This window comes from Mastigoproctus giganteus, chromosome 10 (genome assembly GCF_048544385.1).
Source record: "Mastigoproctus giganteus isolate SK-2022 chromosome 10, ASM4854438v1, whole genome shotgun sequence".
Classification (NCBI taxonomy): domain Eukaryota; kingdom Metazoa; phylum Arthropoda; class Arachnida; order Uropygi; family Thelyphonidae; genus Mastigoproctus; species Mastigoproctus giganteus.
In genome coordinates, this window is record NC_143584.1 from 89,834,235 (window position 1) to 89,860,446 (window position 26,212).

The 26,212-nt window shown below is 35.0% G+C and overlaps 1 protein-coding gene across 4 annotated transcripts in view; it reads right to left on the reverse strand.

Moving 5' to 3' along the window:
* Positions 1-26,212, reverse strand: part of LOC150079143 (potassium voltage-gated channel subfamily KQT member 1-like) — a 334,431-nt gene that overhangs the window by 175,928 nt on the left and 132,291 nt on the right. For 3 of the 4 annotated variants that reach the window (XM_090383459.1, XM_090383462.1, XM_090383461.1), the window contains exon 4: positions 25,578-25,704. In XM_090383459.1, coding sequence (XP_090239585.1) covers positions 25,578-25,704 — 127 coding nt within the window. The remainder of the gene's footprint in view (positions 1-25,577; positions 25,705-26,212) is intronic. The other variant, XM_090383460.1, reaches the window with a different exon arrangement.

The window sequence follows — 26,212 nt, forward strand, 5'->3', positions numbered from 1 at the left end:
GACATGACCTCTTTTTTTCCATCAAGATCTAAAGATGAGAGAAACAGTGACGCAGAATTAAAATTTAATTGGCCCCACTTTTGAAATGCTGACATGTGGACCGAGAAGAAAAAAACATATCCTTGGCTTGCATGCGACGGCGGAAAATTAGGATGTTTGACTTGTGCTGCTGTAAAAAAATTAGGGCCGTCTAAAACGCTGGGAGTTAGCATTTCAAAGGAATGGAGTTTGGTAGTGGTATCATCTTATGGCAAAGATAGAAGTGCACAATTGACATCTTTGCGTAAGAAAATTTATGAACATTCAAAAAGTACTTCACGTATACAGGCTGAAAAAAAATCTTGCAAGCTGCAAACGAACAACATTTAGAAGCGGTAATTGATCAAATGAATGACTCCGAAATTTTTAGCACCTGTAAGGTTTTTAGAATTGTATATTATAGTGCGAAACATGATCGACCATATTCTGACCATTTTGAGTTGTTACAACTTCAAGAATTGAATGGCACTGTTATTGCTCACGATTGCGTTTAAGAGCTACTAATATAATAGAGCATGTCGCAAAGCAAATGAAATTAAAATTGTGCCAACAAATTATGGACATACGTGGAAACTTATCAATTCTCATTGATGAGTCTACCACTCTAAGCAAGAAATCTACTCTGATTATTTATTTAAAATATGAAACCAATAAAATGAAAGATCTACATTACTTGTTTCTTGATTTAATCAAATTGCCAGACAAACAGCTTTTACAATACAGAGACTCTCTTAAAATGTCTTGAAAAATACGGATTTGACGACAATTATTTAAAACACTATTTAATTTCTTTTAAGAGCGATGGGGCAAGTGTTACGTTGGGCAGAAAATCTGGAGTTGGAAATAAATTATTAGAATTGAAAAATATCCAAAATTGATCAACCCATCGTTCAAACATCGCATTGTTTAAACCATCGGCTTTAGTTATCAGTTGGAGATGCAATATCAGAAGTTCATGGAACTAATTCAGTGTATTTGTATGTATCTGTTCTCTGTGTACTTATTGATGCTAGGCTGTTATGTAGAGTCACATTGCTCTTGAGGCTGAGGCTGTATAATGCAACGTTCCCATAGTGTCATCATCTACAAGTGATTTCTAAACCTTTTATGCCACTCAGTGCAATACTTCACAAAATGTGATGTCACCTCTACAGATTATGAAATCAATGATTGGATTATGGACTGGGACACGATGCTTTATTATTTAGTAGTATTGTTGTTCTTACATTAGTACTGATTGGGTGGATCCATCCTGCGACGGGTATTACTACCAAGTGCACAGGGTGGCTGTAATGTGTCGTGTTACTGTAGATCCAGGAACTCTGACTATCCTACAGGTATTCGGGATTGCAACTTTCTGGAATTCCTTGTATATGTTCTCTGGGAGACGTAGTGCTGCTAGGGTCTTTGGCACCATACAATTAACACTATACACTACGTTCGGCTATTATGTTCCGGCTCTTCAAGTAGTGTGATATCTTCTTGGTTATGCAGCTGGTCATAATCTTGTATATTGTTGGGATACAACTGATAGGCCTGTCTGGATTCTGTTGGGTCTCTGTGGGGTTATTATTTTTATTATTAATTAAATTAATTTTGTTTCTTATACTGGGCATATAAGTCTTTAGTCTTGCTTTTAATTTTATGAATTAAATCAGCATGCTCTTTTTATATATATTACAGGACATTTCATGTGAAGATATTGCTAATTCAATTTGCATTGGACTACACATAATTCAAATATCTTTCATATGAAATGAGAAAATTCATAAATAAAAAGAATTTCAATTATATAGTGTTTTTTTTTTTTTTTTGTTATTGTAATGCTAACTCAAATAATGATCTAAATGAAAGAATGCTAAATTCCTTTTGTTAAAGAAAATAACAAAAAAACAGTCAAAATTTAGTCACAGAGAATTGTCTTGCAAATTTTTCATTCATTCCAGATTCTTTGTATTTCTCTGAAGTGTATAAAAAAAAATTTATTAGTGGCTCTGGTTAGCGGGGAAATGATGCAGTGTTCATAGGATGCCAGACATAAAACAATAAATAAATAAAGGAAAATAATTAAATAACAATTAGAACCGAAGTTAAAAGCAGTTCAATTCATTCATTACATTGAAACCTAAAACAACAATTGAGATCAGTCAAAATGACAGTTGTAAATTTATGGAGTTAAGGTCAAAAAAGTAATATTTAAAAATATAATGGCCAGACATTGCCTAAAATGCAGCCTACAAGGATATTAAGATGACAATGATGTGTGCCATTTGCAATAAACATTAATAAATACAGAATTTCATGTAAACACTACTGGATTGAGGTGAGTGAAAATAAAAAGGTTTCAATAGAGTGAGACAGGTGTACTGGCATTGTACTGAAACCTGCTATAATTAGCCACCTGATTATTTACACCCAGTAGTGTAAATAAAAAATCTGTATTTATTAATGTCTATTGCAAATGGCATCTTAACCTCCTCCTAAGCTACATTATGGATGTTTCGCCATGACTTGTAAAAACATTAAACTTTATTAATAATTAAATAATTTTATTTTGTGAAAATAAGTAAATATCTATATTTAGCCAGAGAAATGAATTGAAAGTATAAGTGGGTAGAGAAAAAAGGAGGGGAAGAAAACGTGGGATTCGAACCGCGAAAAGAGAAAACAACAACATTTCATGTTACCACACGACTACTATAACCGTTTCCGTATTATTGCCGAAACCTTTACTTATGTTATGATTTGCTAATTGTCCGCCAAAAATAAGTGTTCTTATTTTTGGATTGGAGTAACAATAAATTATAAAAATTATATACTAATAATCTGCGAATTGATATATTGTCCAATGCAATAACAAAACTTTAAAAAATACTCTAGGAACATTGCTAACTTCTTCACAATGTCCCGGCCTGTTTCTATGTTCTGAAAGTGGGGCCTCCACTGTCTATGCCATTTTAACATGTAGCCGGAATTGCCATTGTCGTCTATGGGAGTATCCACTCTGTACGTTACTACTACTCTGCGGCACAGTACAGCTGCTACAGTCAGTTGGGAGTTTCTTGGCTATGGTGATGTTGTGAAATAACACAGCTGCACCGACATGACATTAGATTTTTGATCCATCTGTGTAGATTGGTGTGCGTGTGTCGGGTCAGCATGTATTTTAAATATGTGCTGTTAGGACAGTATATTTTTCACATGCTGTGAATGAAAAGTTTCACAGCGGAATGTGTTACATCCAAGGGGGTACTTTACAAGCGGCAGAAGGTTGTATTTTACCAAATCAGCGAGCGTTGGCGTATCATTGCTTTTGAGGTTACAGATAGGTAAACCCTATAGAGCAATGGTTTTCAACAGGGGTGCCACGTAATTTGGATTTAAGTAACTTAAATATTTAAATTTATATATTTATTTCATTATAAAAAATGTGTACGGTATCTTTTTAATTTTTTGGTGATCTATAATTGATGTTTATTTAGTACCTCTATATAAAGAATAAAATTATTAAAGATATAATTTGTATTATGAATTGTAATTTTTTTTATAGTTATATTATTGTAATAACTATCATAACTTTTTTTAATATTACACACACACTCGGATATAGCAGGCAGAAAATTGAGTAGGGGTGCCACAAAATAAAATAAATTACTTAGGGATGCCGTTATTTAAAAAAGGTCGAAAACCACTGCTACAGAGGTTTTCCCAATTTAGAGAAGAAAAGATATTTTCTGACATCGGCTGCTTACAAAAATCTGTTGTCAAACACAATACAAGTATGCTGTTTACCCTGGGCGTCCGCAGAGGAGGAGGACAAACGGGACGCTTGCCCCTTCCTGGGATCAAGTAAAAAATTCCACAAATTATAATCGTAAAAGTGATTGAGATATGTAACCTTACACCCTCGACCATGGGACGCTTTGTTTGCCTTAAAATTTTATTACGGGTTGGCCGGTTTCGGCCCTCGGCGGGGTAACCATAGAACACGTGTTTCATCTATTGCAGCAATAAAACAAGTGTTCCTATTTTTGGTTCATCGACTGATGAACCAAAAATAGGAACAAAATATGAACAAAACAAAATATGAACCAAAACTTCTGTTCCAGAAGTTTTGGAACATTGCGACTATTTTCCTTCTATTAATTCGGCAATAACTATTGGTATGACATTATCCATTACGACTTGTACCATTGAAAGAAGTTTCAGCACCTTGAGACGTGTGAAAACATGGTTAAGGTGTCCACTATCTCAGAAACTCGCTTATCAAGTTTATGTATGATTAGTGTGAACAGGAAGAAACTAGAAGAGGAAGCTGCAAAAAAGAAATTTTTTGAAAATGTCATCAATAGGTTTGCAAGCGATAGACGGAGAATTCAATTCTTATACGATACGTGATTATTGAAATTATTATTTATCTATCTATATATATATATTTATACACATACACACACACACACACACACACACACACACACACACACACACACACATTAATTCTTGTTTCCTTTATATTTTAAATTTATATACATTATGTATGTGTTTGTGTATTGTATAATCTACTTGTTTAATTAAATAATTATTTAAATAATTATTTGTCTCCAAGCTTTGCCCCCCACCTGGAAAATTTTATGTGGACGCCCATGCTGTTTACTGTATTAGTATTTCCATTTAGAAACAAATTAATAAGTTATCCAAATTTTTTAAAAATGGAGTATTTCGAATTTTAAATAAAATGAATCGTTTCAGATTTTTATCCAAAATAATATCCTTCGTATATAAGTTCCGATATAAAAAATAATAAATATATTCACTTATCATATATTTATTATTTTTCTGCGAGGGCGCTACTCAATATCGTAAACGCGCTATCGAAGGCGGATTTTTTTCTGTGAAACGAAGATTAAGCTGATGCGTTGTTGAAACAAATAATTTCGGATATTCCCAAGTTATAGACTACTGTTAGAAATATGTATGAACGGATATATTGTTATTTTCTCTGACTGAAAGAATTTTGTGTAATTATGGCATTAGTGGATTTATTCATCATCTTTCCCTCCTTCGTCGCTCAGTAGGATATGTACCAATGCGCGCAGCTAGTCAGGTAAAACATTTTTAATTCGACAGGTGTAGTAATTATGAAAAAAATTATGCATGTTATAATTAAAAAAACACAAATTTATAAGTAATATTATTGTACATAAATATATGATATTATTCCTTGCTGTTTTTAATTAGATTTATGCACAATTATGTTGTGTAATTATTATTTAGAACTCAGAGAAAGCGGGTGTTATTTCTGCAGTGCAATTGTACCTGCCAAAAGACAACTTGGGCAACAACAGCTAAATTTAGAGCTTCAAGAATTCTGTTGCGCTATAAAATAGGTCTCTTAAAAAGTAGTTCCACTTAGTGCGATTTGATATACATTAGTTCTAACTTGAGAACTGTAAATTGTTGATAATTGGAGTCAGTTCTATATGGAAATATCATAAGCAGCGAAGGAAGAAGACAGTTATAAATAAGGAAATGATATTACCTGATTTAATTGTGTAAATTAGAGATGTATGTGTATCAGCGTCCCCCTCCCCCAACAAAACTCCAGTATGTAAACTAGAGGTGTTCAACCTGGGCGTTTTGTGTCAGCGCTAAAACATATACAATCCTGAACAGCGGAAAGCTAACGAAAGTAGTTCTGTAAATATTATTAGTAGACATAAAACACAACATCCCTTTAAAAGGTATTCAAATATACACTTCAATATTTTCTACGGTATGAATAAAAATTTGTATTTTTTATTTTATTGAATTTTTATGTTATTGCATTTTATCGTATTGTATTTTTTTTAACTTCATCAAAGAATGTAGTTTTAAGTTGTAGTAGACAATGGTCTTATTTCCAATGAAAATAATGACATAATTCAGTCACTAAATCAAAAAGGATACGATCCTTGGTGTTAACGAAAAAAAAAAAAAAAAACCGCATATGTAATTGAAAATCATGCAGTTCATGTTTTTAGAATATTATTCGGTTTGCGGCAACTTTGACATGAGTATGTGTACTTTATATTGCGAGTTCGAGCTCGTGCGGTGCCGCAGAAAATATGCATGGCATATTGTTAGCTGTTCCAATGTGTAATTGTATATTATTATCCATATGGAGAGGGAGAGAGAGAGAGAGAGAGAGAGAGAGCGCTACAGTTGTTATATTTGGGGGGGGGGGGTTCTTGTCCGGTCTGTGTGCAAAAAAATGGATAAAACAGAGCAAATGTTGGGTGAAAGTTGAGATGTAATTTGTTTTTGTTTATAACCCCCCCCCCCTCCCGAATGTGCTTATATAAGTGAGAGAGAGAAAAAGTGATAGAAGGTAACAAAAAATATGTATATATATAACAAGAGATAAATAATTACAGAAGTCGTTTAATGGCCAGGATTGCAAACAAAATAGCAACATATGGCTTCATTTCTGATGTAAACCACAAGCCAAAAAGTAAAAAGCATAAAGATAAATCAAAATGAGAATAAAATTTTGTTACCGAAATAAATGAAAATAAAAGTTTTTCAAACAAAATAAGAAATTTTTAAAAGGAAGTGGGGGGGGGGTTTAAAATGGCTTTTGAACTTTACAGTTGACACTATGAAGACTAGAAATTAAAAATTATAATTGAAAACATAGTAAAAAGCAAGTAGCCTAAAGACAAAAATAGAAACAAATCTAATTTAGGTGACTCTTCCCTCTTATACTTAATGGGATACTGATATTTTCAACATACAATTGATTCATAATATACTTTTTTGGTCTTAAACTTAGTATTGCCAAAGCACTTTGTAGGTTTATCCAAACTTTTCATTTTAAATCTACTCTTCTTTATCATTTAATCAATGACATTTGTAAGTTTAGGCATTTATATACAGTAATACTCCCCAAAATCTTAAAATTTCAGTCAAAACTTATGGATTTTATTAATATTTCACATATTCCTTTATTACCTTCTGGTTGCCAAAATACATATGTTAAAATCAGGTACATAACTCAACCTTTTGGCTTATTAGCCTGTAATTACAAATCTGTGGCTACAAACTTTAACCCTAGCTCCTTTAATACAAATAGCTGTATTTGCAGTCACCAAAATTACAAATCTTTTGTTGATCCTAACTATGGACACTATTTCTGGGAATTGTACCCCATCCAGAACTCAAATTCTTTCTTATGGCTTCAAATTTTTAACTCCTAAATTTAACTTTTTCTTCTTTATGAAAAGACTCTTTAGAGGCCACCTAAAACTTTTCTTTTACTTTGGCATATAAACATAATACACCAGTTGAGGCCTTTTCAAATTTGGATTAATAAAGTTTTTTCAGAACTTTTATATAATTTTTTCCAAAGTGTACTCTAAATTTTGCATAAATTTTTTTTCTAAGATAAAAATGCAATTTGCAAGAAATACACGAGCATTTTGTTATTACACAGGTCAGCTATGCCTTTATAGGTAAGGATTTCTATATTGATATATTAAACAATGAGCTACATGACAGTTATACTTACAAACTGGTGCCCTCCTCTCCTAACATTATCACTAAAAATTATTAGCTTTAAATAAGAAATTAAAACTAAATATTAATAATTTAAAAATTCCTTTTGTTTATTTCATTCCAAAAGTTTTATAAAACAAATGTCAAATTCAGATTTATTACTTCTTTAAAAAATAGTTTACTTTTTCTGGAATTACATTAAAACAGTTACTTAAACCTGTCTTGGGTATTTTAACTAACAACAAATTTATCCTTAATAATTTACTTGTCTTGAAAACTTTAAAATCTAATAAATTACAAGATACTCAAACTTTTGATTTCCATAGTCTCTTTTCTAGTATAAATCTGGCTAATTTATAAATAGTTCTTTTAGAAATTTTCCATTAATATAAACATGTAATTAATTGTAACATCACTTTTTGAAATAACTTTATCAATTTTTGTGCCTTTAATAACTACAGTAGAATCCGGATAAAAAGTTTTCCCACATAAATTCGTGATAAAGAATACACAGTGTATTATTATAATGGCGTTTTCCTATTTAATAGGTTTTTTAAATATAGAAATTCTTTATTTTTAATATTAAAAAATATTAAACATTTGGTAATTGAACACGTTATTACCAAGCATCATTTTAGTTCGTAGTAACCACCAAAGTAGGTGAAATGGCATCGTTTTTTACATCTCATATTGTGAATGCTTTCACAACGAGTTGCCCTGATATTGCACTACCTCCAATAAGCAACGCTTCACCACTGAGAAGGCTAATGTTACTTATTCTCGGCGGATATCACCACCCAATAAGTAACACCACCTCTGGGTTGTGGTATCCGCCGAGAATCCACTGTCGAAGCGTTGCTTACCTGCTTATTCTCGGTAGTTCAATTTTAGGGTAACTCGTTGTGAAGGCATTCACAATATGAGATATCACAAAAACGATGCCACCTACTTCGGTGATTTTCTACGAACTAAACTGATACTACTCACTAACTTGTTCGATTAGGAAATTTTCTGTAGTCTGATGCCTTCAGCCTTAAAACCTTTTTAGTATAAAAAATTGGATATAATGGAAGTGACATATTGTAATTGTTTTAATCGATATCCATAATTGGATAACTTCGACTAAGTGAAGCATTTGCCGTTAAGTTCTGTTTCTTTTGAACAATTCTGAATTACTTAGTGGATTGTTCTGTGTTATTGTAATTGTGACCTTTTAAGATATGTTGAAACTCCAAAGGAGCTCATCCTTCCAACTTGGCAATGAGTATTTAGTAATGAGTTTAATGAACAGAATGTTAAGCAATTAGAAATCCTCAGTTTAAAAATGTTTCCCCATAGATAGAGTAAAATATTTATAAATTCTGATATAGTACTTAAAAATGACCTTAACTTATGTGTATCTTTTCATTTTCATTTGTATAGTTAATATTTCATACCCTTAGGTCATTTTCCCTTCTAAGCAGGTTTTCCGCTTAAGAAGTTCTAAACCTCCGGTCCCTTGGAAAACTTCTTATCCGGGTTCTGCTGTATGTTTTTTGATGGTTTCAGATCTATTAACAGATCAAGGGTACTCTCATGGTAGCTCTCCCAAGAGTAGCCATGCCTCTCTGGTATTCTTGCAAATTTGTATCTTTACTGGTCCGAAATTTCTCTTCCTCAAAATAACCTGTTATTTAGGTATATTAATGACCTATTTGTAATCAATTATTCAAACTTTATTAAGGATTTTGGCCATTTTTATCCTCATGAACTTGCTCTATTATAAAATTCTAAATTAATTTCTGTAATAAAACCACTAATTATGTGCCTTAACATTAGTATTGTTAATTATCCCCATTGGTTTTCCAGTATTTATATTAGCGCAATCTTAATTTTTTTCTTAAACTTCTTGATAGTTCTTTTCCTTTATCTTATTTAAATTATCATTTTCATAAAGCTCTTAATATAATCAACCATATTTTTTTTTCAAAATCCATTAATTTATAATAGATTTTTAATTAATTAATTAATATTTTTTCTTTTTTGTGTGGTTAGCATTGCGATTTTTCACACGCTTTTGGCCTCGGCGTTACTGCCAGGCGCCTGTCTAAATTTACTCATTTTTTTTGGCTTAATTCGTAACTTTATTTAGTTCAAAAAAAATTTTTTTTCAGATGCATAATACTTCCACACTTCGTCCTACACTATGTATTTGTCCCACACGAAATCTGCTTATATGTCACATTATCAACTTATTTCGCATTTTTTACTCCAGGCTTGTACATTATGTATATAGTATATATTTAATAGTTTATGACTACATTTTTTTTCTAGTTTTTAGTATTTCTAGTTTTTTTTTATTTTTTATTTATCACTAGATGCCGCTGTCGTATAACTTTTATTTGTATCATCGGTGCGAGTTATTTCGTTTTGTTTTTGTTTTCTCCTGTATACAGTTGGCATTGTCATCTTTTCTTGAAGAGTTTCCAATGCAGGTTATTTTTTCCATTCTTTTACTCTTGGAAATTTCTAGATTCTGGTTTAAAATTTATTTCCAACTCCCAGTATTATTTAGTTTTATATCTATATTTCACTTTTTCTGCAAGCTGTTGCTTGCAACTATGCTTATCTCAAGTCTCTTGCTCTGTTTTAAGGCTACTAGCTTTTTACTATTTTCAAATCTGTTTACCTTTACGTGGATTACACTAATAAGTTATGTTTCTAAAAATTTCTGTTGTCGAAAACAGTTTTTAATTTTTCGTCTTCATACTGTAAACTTTAAAGTTCACAAGCCGTTTTCATCCTCCCCTCCTTTTGTAAAAATTTCTTATTTTGTTTGCAAAAATTTTATTTTAATTTATTTCGGTAACAAAATTTTATTCTCATTTTGATTTATGTTTATTACTCTTTGGCTTGTAGTTTACCTCAGAAATGAAGACCTGTTGCTATTTTGTTTGCAATCCTCGCCGTTGACACCTGAAGAGAGGCCGGTTTTTAAGTTGTGTGGCAACATCCTTATTTTGTCAATTTTGTAATTATTTATCTCTTATTATACATATTTTGTTACCCTTATCCCCCTTACATCACTTTCTATCTGCCAATTTTTTCTCACTTTATTGTTCATGTTCTTCTGCCCTTGACTGCGCTAGATGTTTTTGTCTTCTGACAGAAGACAAAAACATCTACCCGATCGACTTGTCCGCGTTGAGGACAACCTATCCAGTAAAACCCATCGCCCTGCTGATGTCATGCCTCCTTTGGGTGGCTTGGCGTGGGATTTGCTGACACTGGCTTCGGCTGGTCTAGCCATTGTGGGATATTTCGGTGTTCAGATAGCCTTGTAGAGACCTTCGCCCCCCCCTCCTCAGGGTGCCTTAATTCTATGACTGTACTCACCTAAATACCAGGGCATTGCCCAACCCTCTCCCCACCTCCTTCCAAACGCTTTGCCTGGTGGGGCACTGCTACTACCACCATAATACTTTTACTGTACTTAACAGCCTCCCATCCCGTGGAAAGTGGGTTACCTCCTAGTGAGCTCGGGCAACGCCAGGGTTCACTCGGCCAGAGCATCTAATCCCTACTACTTGGCCCGGCTCCCAGCGCCTGGTACGGTAACTAGGAGTCGGTGGCGTTCCACAGGCCCTAGGCTAAGTGGCCAGATGAACAACATAGCCCTACATTACACACCATCTGGCCTTTACAGGGTACTGTATTTATCGCAAGAGAAGATGATCGTGGAGTTGTGGGAAAGCACTAATGTCGCTTGCCCCTCAACAATATGTACTAAGTAAACTATTGCGCTGGTTATTGTTATTATGAGTTACGGTACATGGCGCATTAGCGTCTGAGGTCATACTACACCTCGTATATTATGTTTGTACAAGGGTGTTTTCGCAGGCCATTTGAATACGGATTGATACACCCAGAGTTGGGATTTTAAACTGTTTTGCACAATTGAAAAAGCCTTTAACAATTTCTTCATTCTGGGATTCAGGCCAAATATTCTACAAACGATTAAGCTCCACAGCCTCAATAAGTGACGGAACCGTATACATTGATTGGTATACCAATCTCCATCGTCCCTTCCTATATAAACAAGCTACTGAGACCGGTAATGGCCGCTATAGCCGAGTGGTCAGGCACGCGGGTGCATAAGTACATGTGCCTTGAGTGACAGGGGTTCAAGCCCGTAACTGCTAAATACGGTGCTGTTTCTTGTATTCTGTATATCTTGTGAACTCTGACCGTTTGGTCGTTCCGGAGTATAAACAGAAAATTTATTTATTTTATATAGTTTTAGTATTAGCAATGGCCACATGGTGCAAGGAAGCCTTTGGCTTATGCTGCACCAGCCATAAATAAAAAAATAATAATAATAAAAATAAATAAGGAAGGCGTATGAGCCACACAGGTTAGTAGTTCTCATCACGGCATAGAGACGAGTTGGATGATTTCTCGAGGACTGTTATTTATCGGATGTTACAATGCGGGATTGTTGAATCATGAAATTGCTGGAATCATGATTCAACAATCCAGCATTGTAACACATTGCGTCGATCCCCGATTTTCTCAAAGGAGATTGGGTTAAAAACAGGTGATTTGTAATTACGAAAGAATCACAAAAAAAATAATAAAATAAATAAATATAAAAAGAATTAACTGTCAGTAGCCAAAGATTGTAAACCAGTTATAATAGCCTTAAAGAGGAAGATTTCTGTAATCAAGCGGATGCCAGCAGCACTGACAGGTAAAAGAGAATTGTTTTTTGTGCTTATTCTAAAGAAATATTTTTGCCAGAAAAAGTCATTGCTTTCTACAAATTTCAGAAAATCATTGCGCTTTAATATGTAGCAGTAATAACATTAAAAAAAGAATTTGTTATAAGCCACTGGGCAGGGGCTGAAGGGCTCTTCAGCCCCTGTCCAGTGGCGGTACTAGACAGGGTCTTCAGCCCCTGTCTAGTATCGCCACTGACTTACGCCAACCAAAGTTAACCGCCGGTGATGTTATGGTGAAATGGAAACGACAGTATACCAGCACGTCCGACAAGCGCAGGAAGACAATGGAAGCTCACTCCACGTCACTAGAGAGTAGTAGGACCATCTCGTCAAATATCTGCAGAATATCAATTAAAACGTCAACAGGGGATTGAAATCTATTCAAAAGCACTACATATGCCACTGTATCCTTGGGAGAACGGCGGCGCATAAGCCAAATCGCCAACCACAATCAGCTGTCTCATCACGCATAGTCCAGAGAATGCCATGATGGATCTATAGAAACATTAGAAATAACTTATGTGGAGTGACGAATCCCAGTATTCAGATTGTTGAGTGTGGAGGATGCCTGGAGAACATCTGGGTCAGAAACATTAGATGGCTGGATGTGGAGGATGTCTGGTGCTGCTAATTGTGCAAGGTGAAATCTTCACCCCAGTGAAAAGTTTTTACTGTCCCCCAACGATATCGTGAAACTTTAGGCCATAGAATTGCTATTTGTGAACAAGATGAATGACCCAATAATAAACGATATATTACTCAGTTTTTGAATTAATATTTTCGCACGTGAAGCTTCAGCCGATTCAGTAAAAACTTCTACTGTATAGCCTAAAACAGTGGTGTTCAACCTTTTCCCGTACGGGGGCCGTATTCAAAGTTAGATTTGTTTCGCGGGCCGCACAGAGTGATTCGAGAAAAAAATTGTCACATTTTCTATATCTTGTTACTTGTAAAAGTTTTCTTTCTTTTCTTTTTTTTCTTTTTCGTTGTTTCTTTTCAAGTTATATATAAAAAAATGCAAATTCCCAGCACTTTTATATGCAACAAATGTATGTCAGTGATTTATTTTTTAGATTTTATTAAAATTATAAAAATATGACTTACTTTTTTTTTTTTTTTTTTTAAATACTTTACTTTTGTTTCTGTTTCAAATACTTCTTTTGTTAAAAAAAAATATTTACTTTTGCTTTTAAATGCTCATTTTAGAAAATTTACAACCTGAAAAGGATCACTGCTTTTCAAAATTAAGGTGAATAAATAAATATAATGATAAACCTAAAATTGAAATATTCGAAAATTTTATTAAGTGTAGTACTAATATTTAATGGACAAAACTTAACATTTAATGAGATGATTGAGGCTGGATATTTTTAAATAATTGTTCAAAATTTGGTCGAAAATTTGTGACGCCAATCTCAATACTTAATGAAGATTATGTACTGATGGTATTTCTCGATGGAGCTCCAGGTCCTGATGGTATTTCTTCACTTGTTCTCGAAACCTGCGCTCTTGAACTTACTCCTGTTCTATGCCACCTTTATTCACTTTCTTATTCCAAAGGTGTTTTTCCTTCTGCTTAGAAATTTGTTCATATCCAGCCAGTTCCTAAAAAGGGTGACAAATCTCTCCCATCCAATTACTTCTACTCTTTCTAAAGTAATGGAGAAATCACTTAACCGTCAACTCTTAAACTATCTAGAAACTTCCGTCTGATCAACGATCGCCAGTATGTATTCCGTCAATGTCGATCCACAGGTGATAATCCGGCATATGTTACCAATTTATGGACAAATTCAATGGAAAAGTTCGGTGAAACACAAGTAGTTGCTCTTGACATCTCAAAGGCTTTTGGTCGTGTTTGGCATAAAGACCTTCTAAACAAGCTTCCCTCTTATGGTTTGCCAATTGTTCTTTGTAATTGGTTATCCGCTTTCTCTCTGACCGCTCACGGAAGGTGATGGTAGATGCCTCTCTGTCTTCTAACTTCACTACATGCCGGTGTCCCCCAAGGTTCAGTTCTTTCCCCCACTCTTTTCGTCTTGTATATTAATGACATTCTTTCATTGATCGGAAATCCTATCCATAGTTTTGCTGATGATAGCACATTGCATTTCACTTTCCAGTTTGAGAAACCTTGCCCTGCTCAATCACCTTCAACTTCTCGAATATCCGCAATCAATTCCTTAAATACCGATTTCCAGGTTATTCTCCAGTGGGGCAAAGACAACTTAGTTGATTTCAATCCTTCTAAAACTCAGTCTTGCCTTATATCTCGCAAAAAGGATTCTTCTGCTCCTATGCTTAACTTTGGTGTCACTCCAATTTCTTTGCAAGTTGGTATATCTCTTTTGGGGATTACCTGACTTCTAATCTCTCTTGGTACAAGCACATTACAAATATTGCTTCCTCTGCATCAACAAACTTGGTTTTCTCTTTCGCTCTCGGCGTTACTTTTCTTCCAAACAGCTGCTCACTCTGTATAAATCGCAAATCCGCACTAACATGGAATATTGTTCCCACATCTGGGGCGGTTCCCCCAAAACCTCTCTCAGGCTTCTAGATTCCATTCAGAAGAGGGCAGTTAGGTTAATTAATGAATCCTCTCTAACAGAGGATCTCCACTCTCTGTCTCATAGACGTACTGTTTCTGCTGCATGCCTTTTCTACAGATATTTCCATGCGCACTGTTCTTCTGAATTGGCTTCTATAATTCCCGCTCTCTCTTTCAAAACAGTCCGAACACGTGCCGCCACCAGCCAACATCCATTTACTGTCTAACTGAAACTCACAGAATCAACTTTTCATCTTCCTCGTTTATTCATTAAACTGCCGTTTTCTGGAATAACCTTCCTTCATACGTATTTCCTGAAAATTACAGGTCTACAGAAGTTCAAGTCTAATGTCAACATATCTTCTTTCGTCTTCTCAACCTCCAACCCATGCACGGTATAAAAAAAAAATAAATAAATAAAAAATGCTCATCTGTTGTTCTGTTTCTTTTTAAATATTTATTGATTTGAAGAGTGAAAAAAATCTGTTTGCAAACATACGTTGATCCGAACAAAGTAGCCATTTTAATGGCATTTTCTTTTATTAGCGGAAAATCTTCAGATGGGAAAGCCTTGTAGAATTCAAATACAGTAGTTTATTTTTGCAGTCTACATACTTATTTTCGAATCATATTTTGGCTTGAAGATCAATAATTTCAAGTTGCAATCTTGGATCGTAGTCTTCAGCGATAGAAGTAAATGGATTCTCAAACAAAAGCTTATGTTTTTTCATGGGATTTTATATTAGAAAATCGACTTTCAAACTTGTCAAAAAGTAATTGTAATAACGAAAGGCAACGATTCTTTGGAAATGTGTTTCTCCATTAGCTCAGCACAACATTCAAAGAGAACTAAATTGTCTTTCTCAACTGAGATTTAAATAATAACTAAATTGTCTTTCTCAACTGGGATTTAAATAACGACTTATTCTGAAATGATTTGATGTCACCAAACAAATCAGACCAATTTTCCTTTCCCTTGTAGTTTTAAATTAAGAGCATTTAAATGTACGTATGAATTGCAAGATCAAACAGCCACTCCATATTTGGAATGTTGTTTTTAGTTGTTTTATTGGTTTCCCTTTTTCTGTGTTGAAACATTTGGTGATGTTTTAACAGCAACATTAAGGCCATGTGATCTTGTAAAATTTACAGTTGAAATAACCACTTCATAACGTGTTGGAGATCCGATACTTTCCAAAAAAAGAGCTTCTTTATGAGCAATGCAGTGAATTCCAATCGGAGTTTCAGCTCCGATATCTGTCATTTTCTTGGTTATTCCACCAATAAGCCCAATGTTTTTACCAATCATATTTTTTTGCACCGCCAGTTGTGACTCCTACCAGGATTTTAATATTTAATCCTAACTTTTCGATAGATTGGCAGAAATTTTCAAAAAGGTTTTCACCTGTAGTTATTCATACTCTGTATATCAACTAAATCTTCAACTGGTACAAAATTATCATTAATTCCACGTATGAAGATGAGGAGTTGGGCTGTGTCATTTACATCAGTATTCTCATCCAGTGAAATATTTCAATTGATTTATGTTTTCCAAAAGTTGTTTGAACAAATTCTTTCCAATATCTTCTACACTTCGCATAATTGTTTGTCAAGACAAACTAATGTCTTGTATCATTGTTCGTTTCTCCAGAAAAATTTCTTCCACAACTTTTAACAAACAACGCTTACCAAATTCACTATCATTTAATGGTTTACTTTCAAAAGCGATGAAGTGTGCAACTTGATAACTGGCACTTACAGCAGATAAATTTCTTGACTGATACGTTTTCGGTATGTTTTGTTGTTTTCTTAATTCGTGTTGTAACTTTGAACACTTTTCTTTTCGCAGCACTCCTTTATGTTGATCATAAGATTTATGATTGGAATTGGTGTCGTTTTAAATTATATTCTTTAAAAACTCAGTCTCCTGACATACCAAACACACTGCTCTTTCGTGGTAATCAATGAAGAAATGTCTGCTGTCCACCTTGGATCAAAAACACGACACTCCAAATCGATTTTCGCCTTTTGGAACGTTTTTAAGAACGAATTTTTTTTAAATTCAATACAAATTAATAATTAATTCAATCCAATGATCAAGCTATATCAAAATACATAACTGTATTTAGCGTACACATGACTGCACTGAACCACATGTACCTGTTTGACACAGTCGAGCTGGACGCTTGCATGCCTGTACACGCAGTGGCGATCGATGCTGTTTTAGTTCACTTTCCGTGCGGGCCTTAAAAAATTATTCGCGGACCGTAGGTTGGACACTACTGTCCTAAAAAAAAAAAAAAAAAAAAAAATTAAGTAGCTCAGAGGTGCGTGTCTCACTAAAACTCATACACAGGTCCTTATCTACTTAACAATGCAATTTGTGAGAAAAGGTTGTACAGTATTGTCAAGGGCGCATGCCATTGCGACTTCGGTGCAAGTTTTCGCCTTTCTCTTTACATCACATTAGGTATATTCTGGAATGGGAAATAAATTTTATTTTTACTGTATTGTATTATCCAATATGTACTGTATATTTACTATACTTTCCATGTACTGAACTACCTTACTTTTATCTGGGAAGAAAGCTAACTGTACAGTCTGTGTACAATCAGTTGCAGTACAGATATGTAATATTTTTCGTGGCTTTTTTTTTTATGTTTGATGTGACCGCTAGGGGGGAAAAAACCGGAAAATTCCAAAATCCGGCAAGGATAAGTTTCCGAGGATGCCGGATTTGAGAAGTTCAAACTTCTGCCCAATAATAACAAAATAAAGTAAATTAATTAAAAAAACAATCCGCTGTGCAGTGTTTTACAATTAGCGGAACGTTAAATTTAACTTTGGGGTACACAAAAAATTTTAAATGAAAAGATAAAATGAATATTTAGGCCACTAAACTTTGAGCACCGCTAGCTTAAGCTTTAATACCCAAACCAACCAGTGGTACATTTAGTGGGTGATGACCTCTGCTATTCGCTGTTGTTGATGTTTGACTTTTAGGCGCATCGGTCACTTAGAGCGGTGCTTCTCAAACTATCTGTGGTGGACCAGTTTCTTTTATTTCCAATCCGTTGCGGACCGGTAACAAACAGTTGGCGGACCAGCACCGGTCCACACTGAGTTAGGCCATATTGTTTCATTGTGCGTTATGTACAAGTGTGTTCATGAGCTGATTTTCGTATTATGAGGGATGGAAAACCCGAAATAATTCACGGGGGAATTTTTCTTCCTCCGTCTAAGATCGGTTAACAGCACCTGACTATGGTCATGGACTATGGAGGAGAGATTAAAAGTTACGGAAAAATATAAGAAAAAGGAAAAGTATTAATTTTTCATATCAAATACATATAAGGAGAGGTAAATTTTGACTGAAAAATTTGGTGAAGATGTAAATTTAGTGTAACAGGCAGAGTATAGAAACGGAAAATAAAACATGGTGCTTGAAGGAAAAAAAAGTAGTAAAAACAAAAGAAGCGAAAATAGCAGAGAAAAAGGAAAGTAAGAATGTCTGAATCGTCCTCGTATTTCACTAATCGCTCAACGGACGGAAGAACGAAGAATGAAAAGTAGAAAGATGAAAAGAAATGAGAAAAGAGTTTAAAGGATACTAGGCAAGCTAGGTGTGTAAATACCCAACCTCTTAAAGAGGGCCTTGGCTAAGAGAGCGTTAGAAGGAGAAACTAATACCAATAGCTTGTTTATTGCTACTGTTTATTTCTCATTTATGTTTACCTTGATGACATATGAATTAATTTAATGAATTCTAGGTATTCATTCATCATTTCTACTTTATTGAATTTATGCATGTTTATTTTCTTCTTATATATTTTTATTTTTGGCCGTATATATATTTTATCGATTTTCCAAAACATGTAACATTAGTTCCACCTTCTGCTAACGCTCTCTTAGCCCAGGCCCTCTCCAAGAGGTTGGGTAATTACACACCTAGTTTGCCCAGTACCCTTAACTCTTTACTTTGCTTTTTATCTTTCTATTATTTTTTTCTCTCGTCAGTTGAGCTATTAGAGAAATATGAGGGCGATTCGGACATTTTTACTTTCCTTCTTCTTTTCTGTTTTCGCCTCTTTTGATTCTACTACTTTTTTCTTTCCCTTACCTTGTTTGATTTCCCGTTTCTGCACCACTTGTCTGTTACCCTTAATATATTTTTGATTTCTAAATTTATGTCTTCATCAATTTCACCTCTCTTTTCGACATGCCAAATCAATAGTATTTCTTTTTTCATATTATTTTTTATTATTTATTTATTTTTTTGCTGTGCACTTTTCAAAACATATCACAGGCTTTTGGTATTAGTTTCTCCTTCTACTAACGCTCTCTTAGCTAAGGCCCTCTCTAAGAGGTTGGGTATTTACACACTTAGCTTGCCTAATATCCTTTAAACTCTTTTCTTTGTTTTTTATCTTTTTACTTTTCATTCTTCCGTCCATTGAGCTGTTCGTGAAATACGACGGCGATTCGAACATTCTTACTGTCCTTTTTCTCTGATATTTTCGCCTCTTTTGTTTTTACTACTTTTTTCCTTCCCGCACTCTGTTTAATTTCCCGTTTCTATACCTCTTCCTGTTACAGTAAATTTACTATATATATATTTCTCCCCCCCATAACTTTTAATCTTTCCTCCATGAAAATTAGTTTGCAGTCTTGTCTAGATGATCCTGCAAGCTGCTTTAACCAATTGAGTCACTGGTTAAAAAAGCATTGCAGACAAGACAAGACATTGCAGATCATCTAGACAAGACTGCAGTAATAGTTAAGACACAGCATGGGTTTGTTAAAGGGAGGTCTTGTCTGACCAATTTCATTAGATTTCGTTTGTAACCATTATGATATGGTCACAAAGGAACTGAATGCCAAAAATAATTTTGATATCATATACTTGGATTTCAGGAAAGCTTTTGATACTGTTGCACATGGAAGACTGCTGTACAGATTGGAACTGTATGGCATTAAGGTCAAGTTGCTACAATGGATAAAGGGATGGTTGAGTGGGAGACGACAGAGAGTCGTCAGATCAATGGACACTGCTCTTCATGGACTAATGTTATTATTAGAGTTCCCCAGGGTTCAGTGCTGGGCCCATTGTTGTTTTGTGTATTTATCAACGATATCGATGGTGTTGTTGTTTGGTTTTTATGAGCATTAGCAACTAAGGCCATATTGCTCCGGGGATATGCGGTGGTCATTCCCTGACCTTTCGCATCCTCCGTATTTGGTGGTCACGGGCTCGAACCCCGGTCTAATCAAGAAGCGGGTGCAACGCACTACTGCTCCTGCTCACCTGGCTACGGAGGCGCCGTATATCGATGAAGGTATATCAGGCTTAATGTCCACGTTTGCAGATGATACAAAGGTTGGCAGGGTTGTTAACGACAGAAAGACAATATGCTACTCCAACTGGATCCAGATAAGTTGGGAAAATGGGCTGAGAAGTGACAACTGGAGTTTAACATTGACAAATGCAAAGTACTGCATATGGGTAGCAGTAACCCAGGAGAAACGTACTAACTCTGGGGTACTAAACTCAGGGAAGTAGAGAATGAAAAAGACATAGGGGTAATCGTGCGGTCAGATATGAAGTTTGCTGAGCAGTGCAGACACGCTGAGGCAGGTCATGAAGTCTTGTCAATGATATACAGGAATTCCCCGAATTAGACTTTTCGTAAGTTTTTGCCGACCAGTGCACAACTTAAAAAATTCGTAGAAACGTATTCTGCATCCTGTAGGAATAAATGGAGGTATCGTGAAAATATCGTAATGTGAATCCAATAACACTTTTTTTTTGTAATTTGTTCCTAGCCCTTGAAAGTTAAATTTCGCTATATTACTAAGCTATTTATCTAAGAATCAATTTTGAACGCCTCTGTGATAGTTTTCTAAAGCACGTTTCTGGAGATCACGGCCAAAAAACAAAAACAATTTGCACTTTCCGATTTATTGGGCTTTTCTGTTAGTGCACCTAATTATAAACGGGAGTAAACTCGATTTTATTGCATTTGCGATAATACCATTAACTGAAATTGTGTGGGTTTTTACGCTATTATGGTGAAATGTGTTCCCCTTCAATGAAATTTTCAATCATATAAAAAACAAAATTTCAGGAACTTCTCTTAATTCCTATTTACGTATTACAATGATGAAGGGAAAGCGACCAACGGAAAGTGCATTGGCTTAAATGCTGCTTCATTCCCGAGGTTGAAAAATATTGTAAAGACAACGACGTTCCTTTCACGATTTTTCTTCTATTAGATAAATGTTCCTGGACATCTTACGCATCTAGATGATTTCAATTTGAACGCGAGAGTCATATTTCTACCGCCAAACACGACTTCACTCATCCAACCTATGGATCATGGTTAAAAGCAAATTTATGGTTAAGGTTTTTAAATTTATGGTAAACCTATGGTTAAAAGCAAATTTAAAACCATACTATTTACGCACAACATTTGCCCACGCATTGTCTGCAGTAGACGATCAGAAAAATTTTACGTTGAGACTTTTGGAAATCTTACAATATATAACACGCCATATTTGCTAATATTCCATTTATTCAGATTTGGCTATGTATTATTGATGCTTTCGCACTATACTTATACATAGTCTAGACTTTTCCATAGCTTGAGGCTTACGCCCTAAACGCTTTATAGTCTAAATACCACGCCATCTTAAACACTAATAAGGTCTGGGTGGAAATTACTAAAAGTTGTTTAAATGGCGCATGAAAGAAAATATGCCCACGGCACGTAAAAGGCTACGAAGGATTTGAAAAAGACGAATCATATGAAGAGGTTGCAGATAAGATTGTAAAGGTTACAGAGCTACTTCAGTTGGAGGTTGATGCCAAAGACATGGAGGAGCTAATAGAGAAAGAAGAGAAGGAATTATTTAACGAATAACATATTGACTTACAGGCAGCAATATGAAAGAAGAAAATGCTGACGGAGCTCAAGATGAACCAAATGAGGAGCCGAAACGCTTCATCACCAGAGAGATGGCAATGGCGAGGTTTGAGAAGATGGATCCTGACAGCGAACGATTCTTAAATGTTAACAGAGGAATGAATGATATGCTTGCTTGCTACAAAGAAATCTACGATGAAAATAAAAAAGCTACTGTCCAATCATCCATTAATATGTTCTTTCGTAAGGTTGAGCGGCCGACCTCTTCTAAATCTCCACAGCCCTCAACCTCCGCAGCGGCGTACTTATCGGCTGAAGACGTCGATTCTGACAACGATGCTCGAGAGGTAAAACTTACTGACGTTATGCCTGTTTCCTCTTTTTTGTAATTTTATAATTTTTTTTAAATTGCACGCTTTTGTAATTTTTCCTGCGCATTAGGTAAAAAAATTGAATAAATACAATAAATAATTCTATTTACATGTTCATCGAATATTTCTTTTTTGATTAAATCAATTCAGCGAGCACAGTTGCGAGTGCTGCACAAGCATGGGGAAAATTCCCGGACTTACGTAGTTTTCCGCGGAACGTAACCCTTACGTAAGTCGGTGAGTTCCTGTACAGGAATTTTGCTAGCAGGGACAAGGAGGTGATTATCCCATTGTACAAGGCAATGGTCAGGCCACACCTTGAGTACTGTGTACAGGTCTGGAGAACTCATTTTAGGAAGGATGTAGAGTTCCTAGAACGAGTACAAAGAAGGGCAACAAAATTGGTGAGAGAAATGAAGGGATGCTCTTGCCAAGAAAGACTTAATTTCTGCAAATTGCAGCGTCTGGAGAGAGAGACTAGGCACCTGCGAGGTTATCTGATTGAGGTGTATAAGCCTTGAACGGGTTGAGCTAGCTCAGTGCTTATGACATTCTTCGTCTTGCTCAGATTAAGAATCTGAGAGGTCATATATTTAAATTGAGGAAAGACAGTTGTAGAATATGTGTGGAAATTTGCCTTTAGTCAGCCGGTAGTTGATTCCTTGAACAGACTTCCATCTCTTGTGGAAGTTGATAGAGTGAATAAATTTAAGGCTGAGCCAGACAAGCATTTGGAGTGAATGGATGGGTAAAATTGGAGTTTTTTTTGTGATGCTGCATAAGCTTGCTTTCTTGCATCGTATGCCTCAACTAATGCTAATGTCTGTATAGAAACGCTGTGATTTGATACATAGTCAGGTTTAGTCCCCTGATGAAATTACTTGATCTATGTACCAACCTTCTTTAATTTGCATCAAACTTTTTCTTTCACTTAGTTATTTTATTATCTTCCCACCCTCAGTTTGATGCTCACTATTTTTCTTTACATATTAATCATATATTTTACTTTACTTTTCAGCTTCTCTATTTCTAATTTGGCTCTTTGATTTAGTCTTTAATTTCAGAATTCTTTTAGGTTCTTAAAATTCTTTTTTTTTATATCACATTCTTTTCTTTTTCTAACTTTTCTTCTTCTATTAGCCAAAGCACCTTGTGTTCTATACTGCTCCGTCTTTGTGTATTTTTTATTAATTCATTCTGATTTCAACCTTTATTATATACACTGGTGTTCAAAGAAAGTGCATCACCTATTCAAATTTCTAACACATTTTCGGAATGATATGTTACATTAATGACTAGCATCACAAATAGAAATACAAACAAAAGATTAATAGTTAAGGCAAAGCGAAATAATATTTGACAGGTTCTCTCAAAATATTCCAAAATGAGCATTTGCAACCTTTATATAACAGTTTTGGTAAACACGACAATTATGGCTGATATCAGAAACCCTCAATTTGCTTCAGTTTATCATTTTAAATGGAAAACAAAATGAAAAGTTCATCAGGTGCAAACTAATATTTAGTTGAACCGCCTCTGGCCCTGATGACAGCAGCACACCGTCGAGGCATTGAAAACATCAATTTCTGAAGATAATCAACTGATAATTCGTGGTTCCAAAAACGAATTATGGCTTCCTGAAGTTCACAAAGGGTCTTTGGTTTCTTTCTGGCAACTGCAGATTCCACACGATGCCAATAGTTCTCTATAGGATTCAGGTCCGGGCTGTTTCCTGGCCAGCTAAGAGTTGTAATGGACCGTTCTTCCAACCATTTTTTCACTTGTAACAAATGTAAACACATTACTGTCGAACCTCTAATGCAGAAATGAAGCTAAAGTAACTACAGAAGTGCCTACGTATACTTTTCGCCCAATGACAAGGAGTAGATTCGTCCTGAAAGATGCAGTTACTTGACAGGCTAAAATGGTCTCTAATGGTTGGCAGAAATTTGCTTTCCAATATAGCCAGGTATCCATTGGCATTTACGAAACCTTTTATAAACTGCAGGTGACCTACTCCGAGATACACCCCCATATCATTTGGCTGGTAGGGAATTTCACTGTAGACACCATACACTCTGGATGGTATTCTTCACCATGTCTACGCTAGTCGTTTGTCTCCCCTCAGAGCCATGCAGGTTGAATTTCTTCTCATCTGAGAAAATAACTGACTTACACTGCTAGGGGGTCCATTTTACATGCTCCTTACACCAAATTAATCGGGCCTTTTTCATTTTTTGTGTGAGGAGGTGCTTCTTCTTAGGACGACGGGCTACAAGTACATTTTTAAGAGGCGTCTTCTGACTGTTACTGCACTTGCTACCACTCCTGTATGTTCTTCCCGTTCTCTTTTCAGCTCAAACGAAGAAGCTTTTCGATTTTTAAGAAATAAGCGCTTCAAAACGCGGTCCTGTTTTAGCGTAAAGACTCGTTTGTGTCTGGTTCCTTTTTTTTCTATCAGCAGAACCAGTATTCTTGAGTTTGGAAAGAAATCTACTCTTTGGGTTGTGTCTACTGGGTTGTGTACAGGGATACTTTCGACTGATTACAAGACACTATAAACAATATGACCGGAAGAACATCCTTCCTCACGTAAAGCAACAATAGCACTCTTTCTTCGTGGCATCAACTGCACGTAACTCGCCATCCTGACACAAGCAAGGAATGACCAACTCTTGCAGAGCTTGCTTATATAGCTGAAAGTAACAGCTGATGCAATATTACATCATCACCTACGTGTGTCAATCTTATTTTATGCAATCTGTAAAAAATATTACCATATGCTTTATTCGAACGACAATAAAGAATATGTGCATCTATTCAACTAATAGATACAAAGTTACAGTTAGTATCTATTAGTTGAATGTATAAAAATAAAACAGATTCGAAATGTAAAAACATTTTATTTCAATTGTCTCATATGTAATGCTAAGCATTAGCCTGTATAAGGATTGCAAAGTTTTTTTTTTTTTTTTTTTTTTTATGCTAGCTAAATGAAAACTGGTCAGCCAGATTTGTCCCGCCCTTCTCTTCGCTCTTTGCAGAGTGTTACCCTAGATAATACTTATATGGCTAAGCGTAATTTCGTCCCTTAAAGTTTATTCGAAACTTTAAGGCTTCTTAAGTTCTTTAATATAAAGAATTAAAGGGATCAGTCTCCTTTATCCTCAAATGTTCAAGCATTTCTTCCTGAACCTTTTTAAAATCACCTGTGTTATCTGTTAATTCGCTATCAGTATATTACTATAACAGAGCTTTGATAAAATCCAATCATTAAAAGTGGGGGAGGGGGTCATAAATCGTTCTTTCCTTTTCGTTAAAAACATTTTTATATCCCAGTATCACTATAATCTCCAACTTCGTTACGGCTGCTTAAAACTACCAATAACAATGCACCTACCTATTATGCATATTGGCTTGGTGGCATATCTCAGGCGACCCCATATTCCCATGTATTTGCTACGACATCCAGCTGCCCATAAGCGGACCAAATATTCTGTTCCAAAGAATATGACAATCACCACTTCCTAAAAGAGAAACAACGAACAGCTGATATTACTCATCCGTTAAGTCACAATGTTGTTGATTGTCATAAAATAATTAACAATAATAGTTAAGGAAGACCTCAAGTGGGCATGGCATGAGTGGCCTACTATTGTAGTATTTGGAGGAAGATTGCCTCGCAATACTAGGAGAAATTCTGTGTGAATCGTGAGGAAAGTTATTTGAGTACTGTTTACAAATACTTCCTTCAAATAAAATCAGCATCTAGTATTACTTTATACAATTTTGAGAGCTTCCAAACGAAACTGACATTTACTTAATTGGAATCATGCTATAGCTTTAGATATTACTAGTGAAAGTGTCTAATGAAATAATTAAGTATATGATGCAATGTGTTGGTTAAGGCTACTGAAGAGAGAAAGTTGTGATAATATTTTAAGTGAGAAATCAACAACAATTAAATCACATCTAATGGTTAATAAGAATAAATTACTTTAATTATCTGTTGTCTCATACCCACTTGTATGAGAC